This window comes from Sinocyclocheilus anshuiensis, unplaced genomic scaffold (assembly GCF_001515605.1).
Source record: "Sinocyclocheilus anshuiensis isolate Anshui unplaced genomic scaffold, SAMN03320099.WGS_v1.1 scaffold274, whole genome shotgun sequence".
Taxonomy (NCBI): domain Eukaryota; kingdom Metazoa; phylum Chordata; class Actinopteri; order Cypriniformes; family Cyprinidae; genus Sinocyclocheilus; species Sinocyclocheilus anshuiensis.
The window spans coordinates 1,391,981-1,407,279 of record NW_015547698.1 but is presented as its reverse complement, the minus strand read 5'-3'; the positions used below and the strand labels follow the sequence as shown (position 1 = coordinate 1,407,279).

General features: G+C 38.6%; 2 protein-coding genes across 6 annotated transcripts in view; both read left to right on the top strand.

The window, feature by feature from the left end:
• The first annotated feature begins 1,711 nt into the window (after window positions 1-1,711).
• On the top strand, window positions 1,712-6,150 carry LOC107703797 (galectin-related protein). Its single transcript, XM_016506521.1, has 5 exons — window positions 1,712-1,923; window positions 2,691-2,765; window positions 2,842-2,930; window positions 3,209-3,371; window positions 4,429-6,150. Exons 1-5 carry the CDS (start codon window positions 1,810-1,812, stop codon window positions 4,570-4,572), a joined length of 585 nt encoding a protein of 194 aa, XP_016362007.1. The 5' UTR covers window positions 1,712-1,809; the 3' UTR covers window positions 4,573-6,150.
• A 1,211-nt stretch (window positions 6,151-7,361) lies between these two features.
• Window positions 7,362-15,299, top strand: part of LOC107703795 (aftiphilin-like) — a 12,082-nt gene continuing 4,144 nt past the window's right edge. For 2 of the 5 annotated variants that reach the window (XM_016506518.1, XM_016506515.1), the window contains exons 1-6: window positions 7,362-7,567; window positions 10,235-11,794; window positions 12,622-12,776; window positions 12,895-13,021; window positions 13,154-13,210; window positions 13,353-13,493. In XM_016506518.1, coding sequence (XP_016362004.1) covers window positions 10,271-11,794; window positions 12,622-12,776; window positions 12,895-13,021; window positions 13,154-13,210; window positions 13,353-13,493 — 2,004 coding nt within the window. In that variant the 5' untranslated portion in view covers window positions 7,362-7,567; window positions 10,235-10,270. The remainder of the gene's footprint in view (window positions 7,568-10,234; window positions 11,795-12,621; window positions 12,777-12,894; window positions 13,022-13,153; window positions 13,211-13,352; window positions 13,494-15,299) is intronic. The other 3 variants (XM_016506519.1, XM_016506517.1, XM_016506516.1) reach the window with 2 other exon arrangements.

The window sequence follows — 15,299 nt, the reverse complement described above, 5'->3', positions numbered from 1 at the left end:
TCGGTCCTGGAGGGCCGGTGTCCTGCAGAGTTTAGCTCCAACCCTAATTAACACACCTGAACCTGCTAATCAAGGTCATACTAGGTATACTTGAAACTTGCAGGCAGGTGTGTTGAGGCAAGTTGGAGATAAACTCTGCAGGACACCGGCCCTCCAGGATCAAGTTTGGTGACCCCTGATTTAGACGGACAGCTTATCAGTCCTGTGAACATCACAACGGCCAAAATATGACTTTCTTTGAAATTCACTGTGTGAAATGCCACTTCGTTCAGTCCAAAGTCCTCCGTCGGCATAAATGCCGCGTAAACATAAAACCATGTCTGCATTTGTGATCGGAGAAATGACAAACTACAAACACTACTCTACACTGCCCAAAACTCACGTTTGGAGTTTACAGTCTGTGAGTCAGAACAGCCGGCATTGTAGGCTACTCTCAGGAAACAGTCCTCCATAAGATGTGTTGCACACATCTGAATATTTGGGTTGAACTGTTCTGGAACAGTGTTGTAAATAAAACTTAACCACTGATTTCTAGTCGTGTCCTCTTTTGGAAGACCAAACAAAGTAGTTTCGCTTTCACAACGAAACACACAACGAAACACACAGCGGGCTTGAGTGAGCGGAGGCCGGCGCCTAGAGTGAGGAACGGCCGGAGGGCTTGCGGCAACCACATGTGACGACTCTTTATGCACCAAGAGCTTGTAACACTCCAAAGAGAAAGGAAAAATTTAAATCGCATCATATGACCCCTTTAAATGTTTCCCGGGATCGTTCGCAGAAGTTTGGCTAACGTTCTGGCAAGGTTCTCTAAGTTATGAACAAACATTCTTCCAGTAAAGTTAATAGAATACTTGTTCAACGTTATCTGGCTATTAATAATAAAAAAAAACATTGTTAACATCAGCACACACACACACACACAAAAAACGTATTTATACATTGTTGAAAGAACACCTTTTTTTTCTGAGCCGTTTTAGCTGGATGTCCATTTAACCTGTTACTTACTTCCTGTTTTCTGTTCAGAGAACATTTAAAAGTAAAAAAAAAAAAAAACAGCCTAAACTGGTTGGCTGGTCCTAGATGGTTTAAGATGGAAGTAGCTGGTCTCCCAGCCTGACCAGCTAAAGCAGTGGCCAAAACCCTCTAAAACCAGCCTGCAAACCAGCTATGACCAGGCTGGATGACCAGCTAAAACCAGCCAACCCATAATGTTTGCAAACTCATAAAAATGTAAAAAGTTTCATATAACCAAGACATTTTTTTTATTTTATTAAAAACCGGACGTTCAGAAATAAAATGGTAGCAAAACATTCTTAAAATATATTTTGTTTAGTTGGGTACCATGTTGCACATTAAAAAAAAAAAAAGTTTTACAGCATTATAGCATTATGTCCAAAAATATACAGTAGTAGGCTACCATGTTACTTTTAGTTTAGTTAGATGGCAGGCCATTTTTTCATGCACTGCATTAACATACCTTGATTTTCAAAATATACCTTGCAAATTTAGGAATTTTACTGTGAGCTTTTGAACAGGTGCTGAGTTTGCAAGAACATGCTGATCAAATATTATATTTAACTTGATATTTTAAAAGTCGCTTCAAACACTATATAATGACGTAAAAGAAAAAGAAACTATTCTCAGTCCCAGGGCGATAAACACAGATTAAAGTCATTAGAGTTGATTACATTTCAAGACAAGCGCTCGGATTAACATCCTGCCAACGTCACAATGCAAAACCTGCTGGGCGCGCGCTGATTGGACGGACGATTCTTTCTGCGTTGCTCCGCTGCCTGCTGGAAATAATACATGCGAACCGAGCGGATCAGTGTCCTGGATTCCGAACCGAACCCGAGCGCTCGGGCTTCTCGTGGTGGATCTGCGTGGAAGATGGCGGAGTTGAGCGCAGTCCGACAGGAACTTGTGAGTATTTTCATTCTGGGGACTGGAAGCCGTGTGTCCTGCTTCACACACGGAAACAAGATTGTCAGCAGTGCGAACTAGACTAGAGAATACGCACGTATTGATGTTTTAAAGGAATAGTATACCAAAAATTAATAGCCATCATTTACTTACCCTCGTGTCCTTCCAATCCAAGCATGTATAAACCTACTTAATCCTGTGATACACGAAAGGTGATGTTTAGCAGAACGTTAACATTTCTTTTACAATGGAAGTGAATGGGGACTGGAGCTCAAACATGGCAAAAAAAAAAAAAGTAGGTTGCGTACGACTCATGCGCTATATTGTCTTATGAAGCGACACAGTAGTTTTGTGTGAGGAACAAATTTGGTGCATAAACACAAGTTAGTTTTCAGTTATGTCAATTGTCATTGGTCGTTAGATGTCTTGATAGTCTCCTGCCAACTGGACAAATAGTCCAGCAGCATGGACAAATTTTCAATGAACAATGGTTTAAATTCAGAAGACTTGGAATATAGTTCATATGGGGTACTTTTGCAATATTTTTTGGTGCTTTTCGTCCTTTGGGGGCTTGACAGCTCCAGACCCAAAATCAGCTTGGATATTGTGCATTTGTGTGTTCTCTGTATCATTACAGTTTAGCTGGATATTTGTATGTGAATCAGTATTTCCACCTGTGCTGTGTATCATATCAATACGTGTAATTTGCATGTTTTTTGCACAAACGGCTGCCTCTTCACTTCCTGGTTGTGCTTTATCCGCTGCAGAGAAACAGAAATCTGAGCAGTTCTTTTGGGGAGCCTCTGTGTACGTCACCACAAAAAGATGAGCAACAGAAACTGGTAATGACCTGACAGACTGGGTTTTGTTTGTATGTGCATGTTGTTTTGTCTCATGACGCTGTGCTGTGTTTGACAGGCCGTGCCATTCTGCGGCGGCATCCGGGGAGGAATGAGGCCGGGGAAGAAAATCACGATCATGGGCGTCGTGAACGCAGATCCGGACAGGTAGCTTATGTAACACACACACACACACACACACACACACACACACACCTGTAAGTGCTCACACACGTGCGGGACACACCCTGAGAGACACAGCTGTCATGTGCTTCATCGTATCTGTATAACTTAAGTGATCAAAGCTTCTAGCTAGTTAACTAGGAATGAGGTTTGACAGAAAAGCAGCGTCTAGATGATGACCTCCTGTATTCTGTTGTTTCGGTTCATTCAGTTGCTAATTTGAACTCAATGTTGAATGTTTCTGCTCTCTCTCTTTCGTGCAGTTTTGATATCAGTCTGACGTGCGGATGCGGGGACGTCGCTCTGGATATGTGCGTACAGTTCGAAGACCGGGAGATTTTGCGAAACGCCTGCATTTCTGATAGCTGGGGCGAGGAGGAGAGGTCAATACCCTACTTCCCCTTCATCGCAGAGCAGCCTTTCAGGGTCAGTGTCTTCATCAGCATCATCTGAACTCAGATGAATGACGTCATATGTTGTGTAGGGATATGCACTTGCAAAACTGAATGGTTGGCTGTCTACTACTAAATAGTTGACTTGTTGGAGATAATAAGGGCTTGTTAAACCTATAAACCCTGACATATGTAAAAATCTTTTTATTGGAACATTTAAAAGTTTGCATGCGTTTTTTGTTGAATATCATATTTGATACATCAGGCTTTTATGGCTCATATAGTATGATATAGTGAAAATATCGAGGAAAGGGGCCCAAACTAAGGAAAAATTTGCAATTTGGTGCAGTTCCTGATGTTTATAAGGTCAAAAAGTAAGATAAAAATGGATAGCTTGTAATGTAAATCAATGAGATCTTTATAACAGTATAGCAGATACTTACAAAAAATGCTACAAGTATCTTTGTCACTCTATATCGCCAATAATGTGTCTTGCTTAGTTTTATGTTCAAAGCTCTTTAGTTTTGAAACATATAACTCAATGCATTACATTGATGATTGAGAGATAAACAAATAAACGTTCCTCAAAAGCCTGATGATCATATTTGATACTGACTTGGGGGACGTTTTTACAATCACACTAAAAGGCATTTTACTTGCTTAAAAAGTCTTATCTATCAACCAGACGACAGAAGGCATGTAGTAGATTGTGTGCAACAGCAAAGTTTTGATCATGTTTATCTTTAGAGACCTTTGCGTATCAAATATGATATAGTCGGCTTTATAGGTTTATTTTAGGCTGGTTTAGGGCCATGCCAACTGAACACCACTGTGCAACGTCTTGAATGCAATGTTGATTCATTTAAATAGAAGCGTCTGCCAATTGCTTAAATGTAAATCTATAGAGTGACTTGTGAATATTCAACACATAAACAGGCAGAATAACCATTTATGTCACATGGTCCTTACAAAACAGCCGGAACACACATATTAGACAGGAACATGAACATGCAATTTGAAGTTGTAGCTGAATTAATTTGCCGAGTCTCCTGTTCTAATGGCGTTTGTTTTCTCTCTGTGTTGTTGTTCAGGTTGAGATCCATTGTGAGCACCCGCGCTTCCGTGTGCTGGTGGACGGCCATCAGCTCATTGACTTCTACCATCGCGTGATGCCGCTGGCGGCCATCGACACCATACAGATCAGCGGCAGTCTGACCATCACCAAGCTCAACTGATGTCTGCTGCGTCACATGAAAGCAGCTTCCCCACCAGCCCATCCGTTCTGAGCATTAAAGACTGTCTGCGATACTGAAGGACGCTTCAGAATCATCTAGAACTGATGATTGAACTCAACTTGAAACCGCATTTTGAGCTATAAGGAGGCATTTATTTTTATGAGCATTACAATTCGCTGTAGGCAACATGAAACACCATTTGCAACCCATTTATTTTGTTTTTTGAGTGCAACAGGATATTAAAATAGAAAAAAACATAGAGTGGGATTGATTTCCTTCCATCAGGATTACGAAAAGTGGGTGTTCAGTACTAGAAGATTGGCTAAATAACTATGTGGCTGTTGGTTAAGTGACGTATTTTTGTAGTCCGACCCATAAGTTTGCAATGCATCATCCTGGTACTTTGACAAAAACCCAATAGGATTTTTCCATTGGCTTTTGGATTGTTGCAGAAAAATAAGCTCTGTGACCTACAAATGTTTGATTTTTACACGTTTTGTTCATTATGATAAATTTTGAATTCTAAATATAATCGCCGAAAGTAAAAAACTGTGTAAGTGCAAACGAACTAAAAAGCGATCGTGTGACTTGAACTTCACCATCACTAAGATTCATACAGCTCTTTCAGTCTTTCTTTAAAAACATTTCCCTGAAAGTTTGAGTTGGAACAGTTCACGAGAGCACAATGAGGCTGTGAAAGCGACTAGTGAGTAGATGAGTTACCTGGTTGACTTGATGACATTTAATGTCCCTGACAGCCTTTGTAGCCCATTGAGCCACTTGTTAGCAACCGCATTAAAACGTGAACATATCCTGAGCTTGTGTTCAACACAGATCTTATTTTAGGCGTTTAACCAAAAACCCATTAAAAAAAAAAAAAAAGCATTGACTTCAGGACAATGAGCCAACAAAAATTAACCAAATTGGCTTACAAAAATACGTCATCCCTGCAGCACTCTCGTAAGTGACAGCAGTAGAGATATGAGACAAAATATTAAACATACCATTAAGTCAATCACAATAAGACCAAGAGCATGCATTCAGACGGCAAAAAAACGGTCCGTTTGGATTTCATGTTGGCTTTACGGCGTTAAAGTGGAGATGAGAGAAATGGAGAAATGTAAGATGAATGTTGCCGTCAATAGTGATAAAACTGAGTTCAGATACAGATGCTGAACTAACAACAGAGCGCTTGAAAGCGTACAGCTTCAGTCAATAGCTATTTATGAACGTACTGCCTGAATTTATTTATTTTAAGGTTAATTTACTTCCTAAATACGCGTTTATAAACTAAACGGTGCTGTGAGAGTTGCAGCAATAGTGATCTTTCCATTGTAATTCCATTGACAAGCACCTAAACATACTTAAAAGCAATGCATTTTATGATTAGCTGTGTTAACGAGATGATGTGATGAACTGCTGATGATTGATGATACTTGATACTTGAGACCAGCATAAAATCAGGGAGAAAATCATTGCATTCCAGCGCTTTTTGTGTATTTATTGTCTCTGAGCACACGGTGTGTCTTGATTGTACACACATTGTTCCTGATTAACAAAGGCTTCTAATTAATGATATTGTATTGTCAGTGGTGATGATGGCTGATTGCAGCAGGGACGCACACACTATTGACCGATATAGTATAACATGTTCTTAAGTTTAGTTATGCTGAGGTTTGGTTTTTGGTATATACAGAAAGATATTTCAAACATGCAACTGACTGGTGTAATGCATTCCTGTTACTTGAAACTTTCTCCTCCATTCTGGATGGTTTTAATTGTGTGCTTGTGGTCTTCCTGCATATTGTGCTGTTACAGTCTTGCCTTCGGTTTTCCTGTTGGCTTTCTTATCTCTGCTCTGCTTCCTGATGATTACGTCTATTATAGTAGAGCTGTTTCTTAATTGTACTGCATGTTACAGACTAACGATAGATAGATAATAGATAAAAATAACAAATAAATAATACAAATAACACAGTTCTATAGCAAGTATAAAACAACAATGTAAGCTTAATTCAACTTAATTCATATTTATAATATATAAATTGGGTCTTTAGGCAAAGCAGTGTAAAATTAAAATTAAAATAGATTTTGAAAAGTAGATTAAAACAATAAATAAAGAGATTAAATCATAAATAGTAGAATAAAATGAGATTAAAATAAATCAAAAAATTAAGTAGAATTGAATAAAACAAATTAACTACCTAACTAAATAAAATAAAAAATAGATGAAAAGAAATAGATGTAAAAATGACATTAAAATAAACAAATAAATAATACATGGAACAGTAAAGTACTATATGCTAATAGTAAAAAAGTTAATCTATTTTAATAGAAACTTGATATTGTCCAGATTAAATTTAATTTTATAATGTTATCTTTTCACAGTATAAATTGTTTTTTTTTTAGGCAAAGCAGTGTAAAATTAAAATAAAATGAATAAATAAAAATAAATAACAAGTAAGATTAATTAATTAATTTAATATTAATTAAAAATAATAAATTACTCAATAACTTACTAAACTAAATAATAAAAATATTCATATACATTTAAAAATGCCATTAATATATTAATATTTTTTATAATACATAGAATAGTACAGTAGTATAGTGAGTAGAAAAATTATAAATTTTACACATATTTATAATATTATTTTCTCACAGTAGACACTGCGTCTTTGTGAATAAACATACGTAGCAGCCTTTTTGCTCTCACGAGGATGATCATATCTGAGTGCTGGGTTTAGTTTAGTTGGCCTCACCCAATCAACATGAGAGTCCAGAAGTGCCACACCAGCGCATGATGCATGCTGGGTAATAATCGGAAAAAGAGCAGGATCCGCTCGCTCACACTCGCACACACACAGACAGACGGACAGCGAGCGCGGGATCTCACCGGCGCCGTGCCGTTGTGTCCGGGAGATGCTCCAGATGGTCGCCGCCGGTGCGCGGGATGCGCTCGTGAGGATGCGACACATCACCCCGGACTCGTGAGGTAAGATGAGGACTGACAGCTGCGCGACTGCTAGCCGTTAGCATCGAGGCTAGTGCTAATGTTAGCCTGCTAGCATCGCCCGTGTTAATCAATGGGTTCTGAAGCTACACTGAGCCCGGATGCTAACAGATCGAGTTTGCTCTTCTGAATCACTCGTGAAACAATAACACGACTCTTATGGCAACTGCATGCCATTGTTTAGACAGAAGCAGCTCAGTTTGACTGATTAAAACACCGTATTTTATGCTGTCAGGTGTAATTGCACTGCTGTGGTCAGGCTAACGGCTAGCAGCTAGCCGTAATGTAAACATCCCCAAAACCGATTTGATTTTGTCCGAATGACTAAATGTCAGTAATTCAGTTTAATCCAGATTTAATCTAGGATAAGCATAGTTTAGGCTAAACTAATCTCCTCGTCAGGTTTATATAGTTATAATGAGTAGTTTGATTAGTTTATGTGCTGAAGGCCTGGTGTTTCTTAACAGCTCTGATATTAAAATAAGATAATTGATTTAATAACTTTACTCCTAAAGTGTTACTACACTTTAGGAGTAAATTACTACATGTAGTAATTTACATAGGAGTAAATTACTACATAATTTACATACATGTACATTACTACATAACAGTCTTGATATGAGTAATATTAATATTTAATTATAATTATAGATATTTACATATGTAGTGTGTCCGCCTTATAAGAAAATAAGAGTATCACATTTTTAATTCACAATAACAAACTAAAAGAGTAAAATAATTAAATTTTTGTGTTTAAAATAAAATTGTTTTGTGTTTGTGCTAGATTATAGAAATCTCGGGTCGTTAAAATGGTACAAATTGTAGTTTAGCACAATTTACTTTCTGTTTTAATCGTCCTGTTTTTAAAAGGAGCAGTTTCATAACAATCATAAAATAATACACAGTTATGATTATTTATATCAGCTGTTTATATCCCTTTTAAAAGGTTTTATTCTTAAAGGAAAGTTGAGCATTACTGTCAATCCGATCTAATTTATGAAGTTGTGTATTGCGTGACATATTTTTAATTCACAATAAAATAAATCGGTACATAATTAATTTGGAAATCCGTTTATGCTTTCTGATAGCAAAATTGTTTTGTATTTGTGCTATAAGATGTCAGTAAGACGTAGGTCACTTAAGCGGTGTGAAGGTTAGTTGTGGTTTGGCAAAGATCTTGCTGTTTTCACAAGTGTCACTGTCATTGTGTGACCCTGCTTTGAGCAAACAGCACTGCCGAAGCTCCCAGCGCGATACAATAGACCGTTTAAAAGCCCTGTTTTATTTGTTTTGTGCTTTTGCTCTCCTTTGTAAATTATTGCATTCAGTCAGTGTCTGAATTCTTTCCGGATTGATCTGGTTTCCCTGCTCCACTTAAGTCACCACTTCTCCCATTAGCACTTAATTAGCGTCCGATTTGAAGGCAGTCTGTCTTGTTTTCACTCTCGTGATTTGATTTGAGTTAGACAACAAGAACCTGTTCCTCTAATAGGCCCTTGAGCACTATCGTAATGAGTGCTGCTGCTAACAGAGGGCGATTGTTTAGTGGTATTGCAATGGTCATCAGTGGTTTGTATAAAGAAAATAAGCATACATCTTATTCATTCATGTCAAGATTAAGAAGATTTATTGATGTCTCCTCAAAAGCTGCATGATGTGAGGTACTGAAGCACAAATGGTGCGATGATTTACTCACTAGTTTAATATTTAGGGTTAAAAGCATTAACACTTATGCAGAGCAATAGGAATAGTGTTGCTTGTCTTTGCAAACACCAGTAATTAGACGTAGGACGATGCTGATGTAGAAAAACGAGGGTTAAGATCACTAAAGAGGAAGCATGAGTGATAATGCAGCGACTCCCTGCTGTTCTCACTGTTGCGATTAAAACATGCAGCGTTGCAGAAGAGCTGATTTCCTGCTTCTGTGTCAGAAATCATTTCCAAACGATCCTTTGCATTTCACATTAAATCTAATTACAGTTTTGGACTAATCCTGAGGGCTGCACGATTTGGGGAAAAAAAATGTAATTGCAACTTTTCTGATCATTTTAAAACGTGACTTAAAAAAACAATTGTGATTATATATTAATATGACTATAACAATGATCATTTTTATTATTATTATTATTATTATTACTAAATAAAAATATCAATCAAAATAATAATAACTATTACTATCGTAGGATTTTACTGTAAAGTAAAAAATAGCATTTAAGAAAAATATAATAATAATTTAATTTGACAGTATAACTGTGTAACTAATTATGATACTAATATTTATGTCTGTCTTCATTCATGTTAAACAATCAAGCTTTTATTTTGCCGTTTTCACACTGAAACACGCAGCACATGTATTTATTTAATTGAATCATATATTCTGCCATTTACAGTAATCGCTCTAAGCCATGTTGCAATTTCGGTTTTATTTTGATTGTTCATGCATCGCATTTCTTATGCCTGGAAAAGAAAATGTTTTCTCAAACAATCACAAATCTAGTTTTCCTAAAACTTTTGCCAGTGTCTACTTGGAAAATATTGATCCATAAGATTAGATTAAAGGCCCTGAGAATATATTACCTTCTATTTGTACTTATATGTTTTGTTAGTTATTTTCATGATGCTGATCTAAAGTACATTGCTTTGCCACAGGTGTGAGCTCTTGGCTGTGTTTCTGCTCAAGGCCCCATGGAGCCTGACGTGATACGCATGTACTCCTCCTCTCCACCCCCGATGGAGGACGGCAACGAGGAAGATGACGACGAATTCAGCGACTTCACCGGCGTCCCGAACAGCACCAGCTTCTCGGAGTTCGACACGCCCACCACGTTCAACCAGTCTCGGGCTTTGAACGCCACCTCGCCACCGGAGCTACTGAGCAATGGAAGGATCGTGGGACTCTCCGCTCAACCCGCAGGGTCTACGAAAGCTAACGGCGTGACGCCTGGCTCTGGCCAGACCGGCACGCCCAATGGCAGAACGGTTAGCGTAGAGGAACTCAAAAAGTTCAGCGAGCACCAACCTCGCATCACATCCCTGGAGTTCGCAACGGGGTCTCGGACTGACAGTGATGCCTTTGACCGCAATGGCACTGTTGAAGTGCTCACGAACGGGTTTGCAACATTAGACCAAGGTGGAAGCCCGCCTATGTCACACAAAACCAACGAATTTGATGTCAGTACAGATGATTTTGCTGATTTCTCTGCTTTTTCAAATGCTGAACTCAACCAGCCTTCAGATACAGACTGGGAACATTTGAATCAAGGGTACAGACCACCACATAATGATGTTAGCGACAGCGTTGAAGTGCAAGGAGCTAGTTTAGAAGACGACAGCAGGGACTCAAGAATCACAAGATTTGGATTCCCTTCGGAAAACTCTGAAAGTCTCAGCAACGGGGACTGGTCTTTCCATGAAGGCTCGGATTTAGATCAAAGGGAGTTAGAAGCTGATACTACTGAAGTCGTTAGCACAGTGCAACCGCTAGCCCTTAATGGTGTCACTTTTAGCGAAACCGGTGATAACAGGGTGTCGCCCGACTCTAATGGGGATAAATCTAGTGGTGAACAATCAGATGAGAAAGGCTCAGAGAATGAGACTTTAGAAACGGAGACGGAAACTGAGACTTCCTTTGGTCGGCCGCTATCGACAGACGCGCTTGAAGAATTCGGTGACTTTAGCACGACGGGATCCGTACCCTCGCCTCCGCTTCAGGAGGAGACGGCCACTCCAGCCGACCACAGCCAGCTGGCCGAGGATGACGATGAGGATTTTGGAGATTTCGGTGACTTTGGAGATGCCAGCTCGTTTAGCGCGACTGGATTTGCTGATTTTGACCAGCAGGGGGTCTCTCAGAACGAACCGGCTCCGAGTACCCTGGTGGAGGCTGAAGATGATGAATTTGGCGCATTTGACACATCAGAAGAACCTAGTAAAACAGCTTTGGCAGGTGAGGAGGCAACGCCGTTTGCAGACTTTCCTGGAAGTGACAGTTTTGCGGATTTCAGCTCTGCACAGGTGGGTGATGCCGGCGATAACCAAGGATGGCAGGCTTTCTCTGAGCCGGATCAGAGCCAGAATGGAGGGGAATCGTGGGCAACGTTCGGGCAGGAACAGAATGCAGCGGGTATTGAAAAGAGCGGAGATGATTGGCATGAAAACCAGCCAGCTACAGCACCCCCTACTGCTGCGGAGGAGTGCAAAAGTTCAACGGTAGGTCTGATTCCTTAAAATACCTGTTTGATGGTTTATATTTACTGTTTTTACTTTGCCCCATTCTGTTCTTCATTTTGTTGTCCTAAACGGTGAAATTGCCACGGACGTCTGCAGGAAATTAAATCAGATTGAGGAATGTACCTGCACCGGATGGTTTACTGTCTGCACGATTGATTGAGCACAAACAAAAGTCTCTATTTCATTTATTTCAATACACAAGTTATTAGGTCTAAACAAAGCATATGCTAAAACCAGCAACACACCATTTCTTACTCTAACAAGCATCAAGATACAAGCATCAAGTCTGTTTGCTCTGGGCTATTTTCACCAACACTTATATGTAATAAAATTACACCTTCAAAAGTTTTTAAAAAGTGTCTTCTGCTCACCAAGGCTGCATTTATTTGACCAAAAATACTGTAAAAACTAATATTGTGAAATATTATTAAAATTTGAAATAACTATGCTCTATTTGGATATATTATAAAATGTAATTTATTCCTGTGATCAAAGCTGTATTTCCAGCATCATTACTCCAGTCTTCAGTGACACATGATCCTTCAGAAATCATTCTAATATGCTGATTTGCTGCTCAAGAAACATTTATTATTATCAGTGTTGAAAACAATTGTGCTGCTTCGTATTTTTGTGGAAACCATGATTTTTTTTTTCAGGATTCTTTGATGAATATAAAATTCAAAAGAACAGCATTTATTTGAAATAGAAATCTTTTGTAACATTATAAATGTCTTTTGATCCTCTATTCTGAACACTCTTTTTACTGAGCAACACAATTGTCTTCTCTCTTTCTCTGTTTTACTAAGTCTGCACTGGTCAGCCGTTTGGAGAAGATTTTCCAGGCCAGTTTCGAGCGGGTTCTCGCTCCTCAGGTGGAGGACGAGGTGACCACGCTTAACACCTTCCTCAAACCTCCTGACACATCACAACAGGAAGATGCTGACAAAGGGACAACCAATGGGTGAGGAGCTTCAGGTTTATTTGCTTAGCGCTGCCAGGGGCCAAATATCTCAATTAAGTCATCTTGATTGTTCTGTGGTCAATGAAACGCTCTCTGTCTCCTCCTGCGGGTCCTGTAGGGCACTGCGGGACGTTTGGCAGCAGCTGCAGGATCTTAATAATGCCTATGGCCTCCGGTACCAATGGGGCGGCTCTCATACCAATAAAGCACTGCTCTGCTCCCTTGGTATCGACACCAGAAATATTGTGAGTTTGGTTTTTGGAAAACACGGAATTCGTTCAAGTCATGTATATAAGAAACTGAGTTCTTCCTGAAATTGTAACTGATTTCTCTTTAACTTTCCCTCTCCTCTTTTGTTTTTGTCTCTTTCTCCTCAGCTGTTCACGGGCCATAAAAAGCAGCCTGTAATTGTGCCAATGTACGCTGCCAGTCTGGTGAGTGGAGCCCAGCTTTAGGCGAACTGTGTGTGTGTGTGTGTGTGTGTGTGTGAGGAATGATGGACGCTGGTTTATTTTAGACGTCCTCTCGAGTTCATGTGTGTTTAATCAATCATCTTTGACAACTGTCGGTCTGCAGGGGATGCTGGAACCTACGAAAGAGCCAGTGAAGCCCGTCTCTGCCGCTGAAATGATCGCCTCAATAGCACAATCTCCTTCAGTTGCCACGGAGCTGAACACCTGTCCACCTGACACCACCCAGGTCAATAACCTTCACCTGGTAAAATAGTACACATAGCACACAGCTCTACATATAACATTGGGTATATAGTATGTGTAACTTAATTTGCATACTTACAGCATACTTGAATAAAGCTATATATAGTATATAGCAAATCTTTGCTTGACTGTTTATATCATTGCAAAATGTAACTGTATTATCGCCCAGCTCTTTATATAAAGTTGGATATATAAGAATATATACGTAGATACTGCAAACATACTAGGGCTGTCAAAATGGCTGAAAGACTAAATTCGAATTTTGTACTTAAATATGATCAATATTCGTATTATATTCGAATTTAAAAGGCATAATTTCAGTTAAGGTGAAAAAAAGCTTTTGGCTTCTCTCCTGTGGCCACAAGGGGGCGCATTGAACAAAATATTATGCACGTTTCTTCAAAGCATAATAAAATAACATGACTATCTTTGAAAAAAGTGCATAATGTTTATAAACCATATATAATTAAAGTTGCTTAAACAATTAGAATCAAAATTGCATCGTGCATGTATGTATAGTTTAATACAAAGGACCAAAAACCAATCACAAAGAGTACTTTCTTCATTTAAAGTGAAGTTGAGATGCGGTAGGATGGGGAAAACCGCCATAATGAAAAAAACTTGAGATGTTTTTAAAAAGTTGCATTAATTTTACATGGCTTTCTAAACATGCGGCTCTCTTGTGTGAGACGCGAGTGCAGCAGTGATAGATGTCCCTCTAGAAAATGTGATAAATATGCATTCTATGTGAACGGCTTGGTTTCGGTTTTGACGTAAACAACACCATCTCCGCATTGATGTTCTCTTTTTCCACAATATTTTGAATGAACAGAAAAATAGAAACAAGAATGATGGGTAAAAATAGACTATGATGGTCATTTAACATGCCAGTCTGACAAAGCGGTGGATAATTATTATTTGAAGCACAACATTTGGTCTTTTTGTCAGTCAGCTAAGATTGATGCGAAAAAAACATCAGAACTTTAACTTTAGAACTGCTTTTCTATATAAAGGTTTTTTTTTGTTTGTGTTGCTTAAACAATTAGAATCAAAATTGCATCGTGCATGTATGTATAGTTTAATACAAAGGACCAAAAACCAATCACAAAGAGTACTTTCTTCATTTAAAGTGAAGTTGAGATGCGGTAGGATGGGGAAAACCGCCATAATGAAAAAAACTTGAGATGTTTTTAAAAAGTTGCATTAATTTTACATGGCTTTCTAAACATGCGGCTCTCTTGTGTGAGACGCGAGTGCAGCAGTGATAGATGTCCCTCTAGAAAATGTGATAAATATGCATTCTATGTGAACGGCTTGGTTTCGGTTTTGACGTAAACAACACCATCTCCGCATTGATGTTCTCTTTTTCCGCAATATTTTGAATGAACAACGTAGCAGCGCCGCATCTAGTGGCTTCAACTGGATAGGTTAACAAAAGCATTCATTTAAAAGCACAACGTTTTTGCATTCGAATGTGGATTTTTATTTTAAATTCGAAAAAAAATGTTGACAGCCCTAAAACATACAATAGATTCACGTAAAGCAATATAAACTACATAGCAAATCTCAACTGCTGGATTGCTTGTATCAAAAGGCCAGTTAATGGTTATTATAAATGTAAACATAGACTACAACTGAAATAATATACGGCTAAATATTTGCAACTAATGCATGAATAACACAATTTTATCCTGGGTTATGAATTGTCACTTTTGATTTATAATAATTTTAACCATATATATATATATATATATATATATATATATATATATATATAATATATACAGATATATTTCATCAGCTTTGA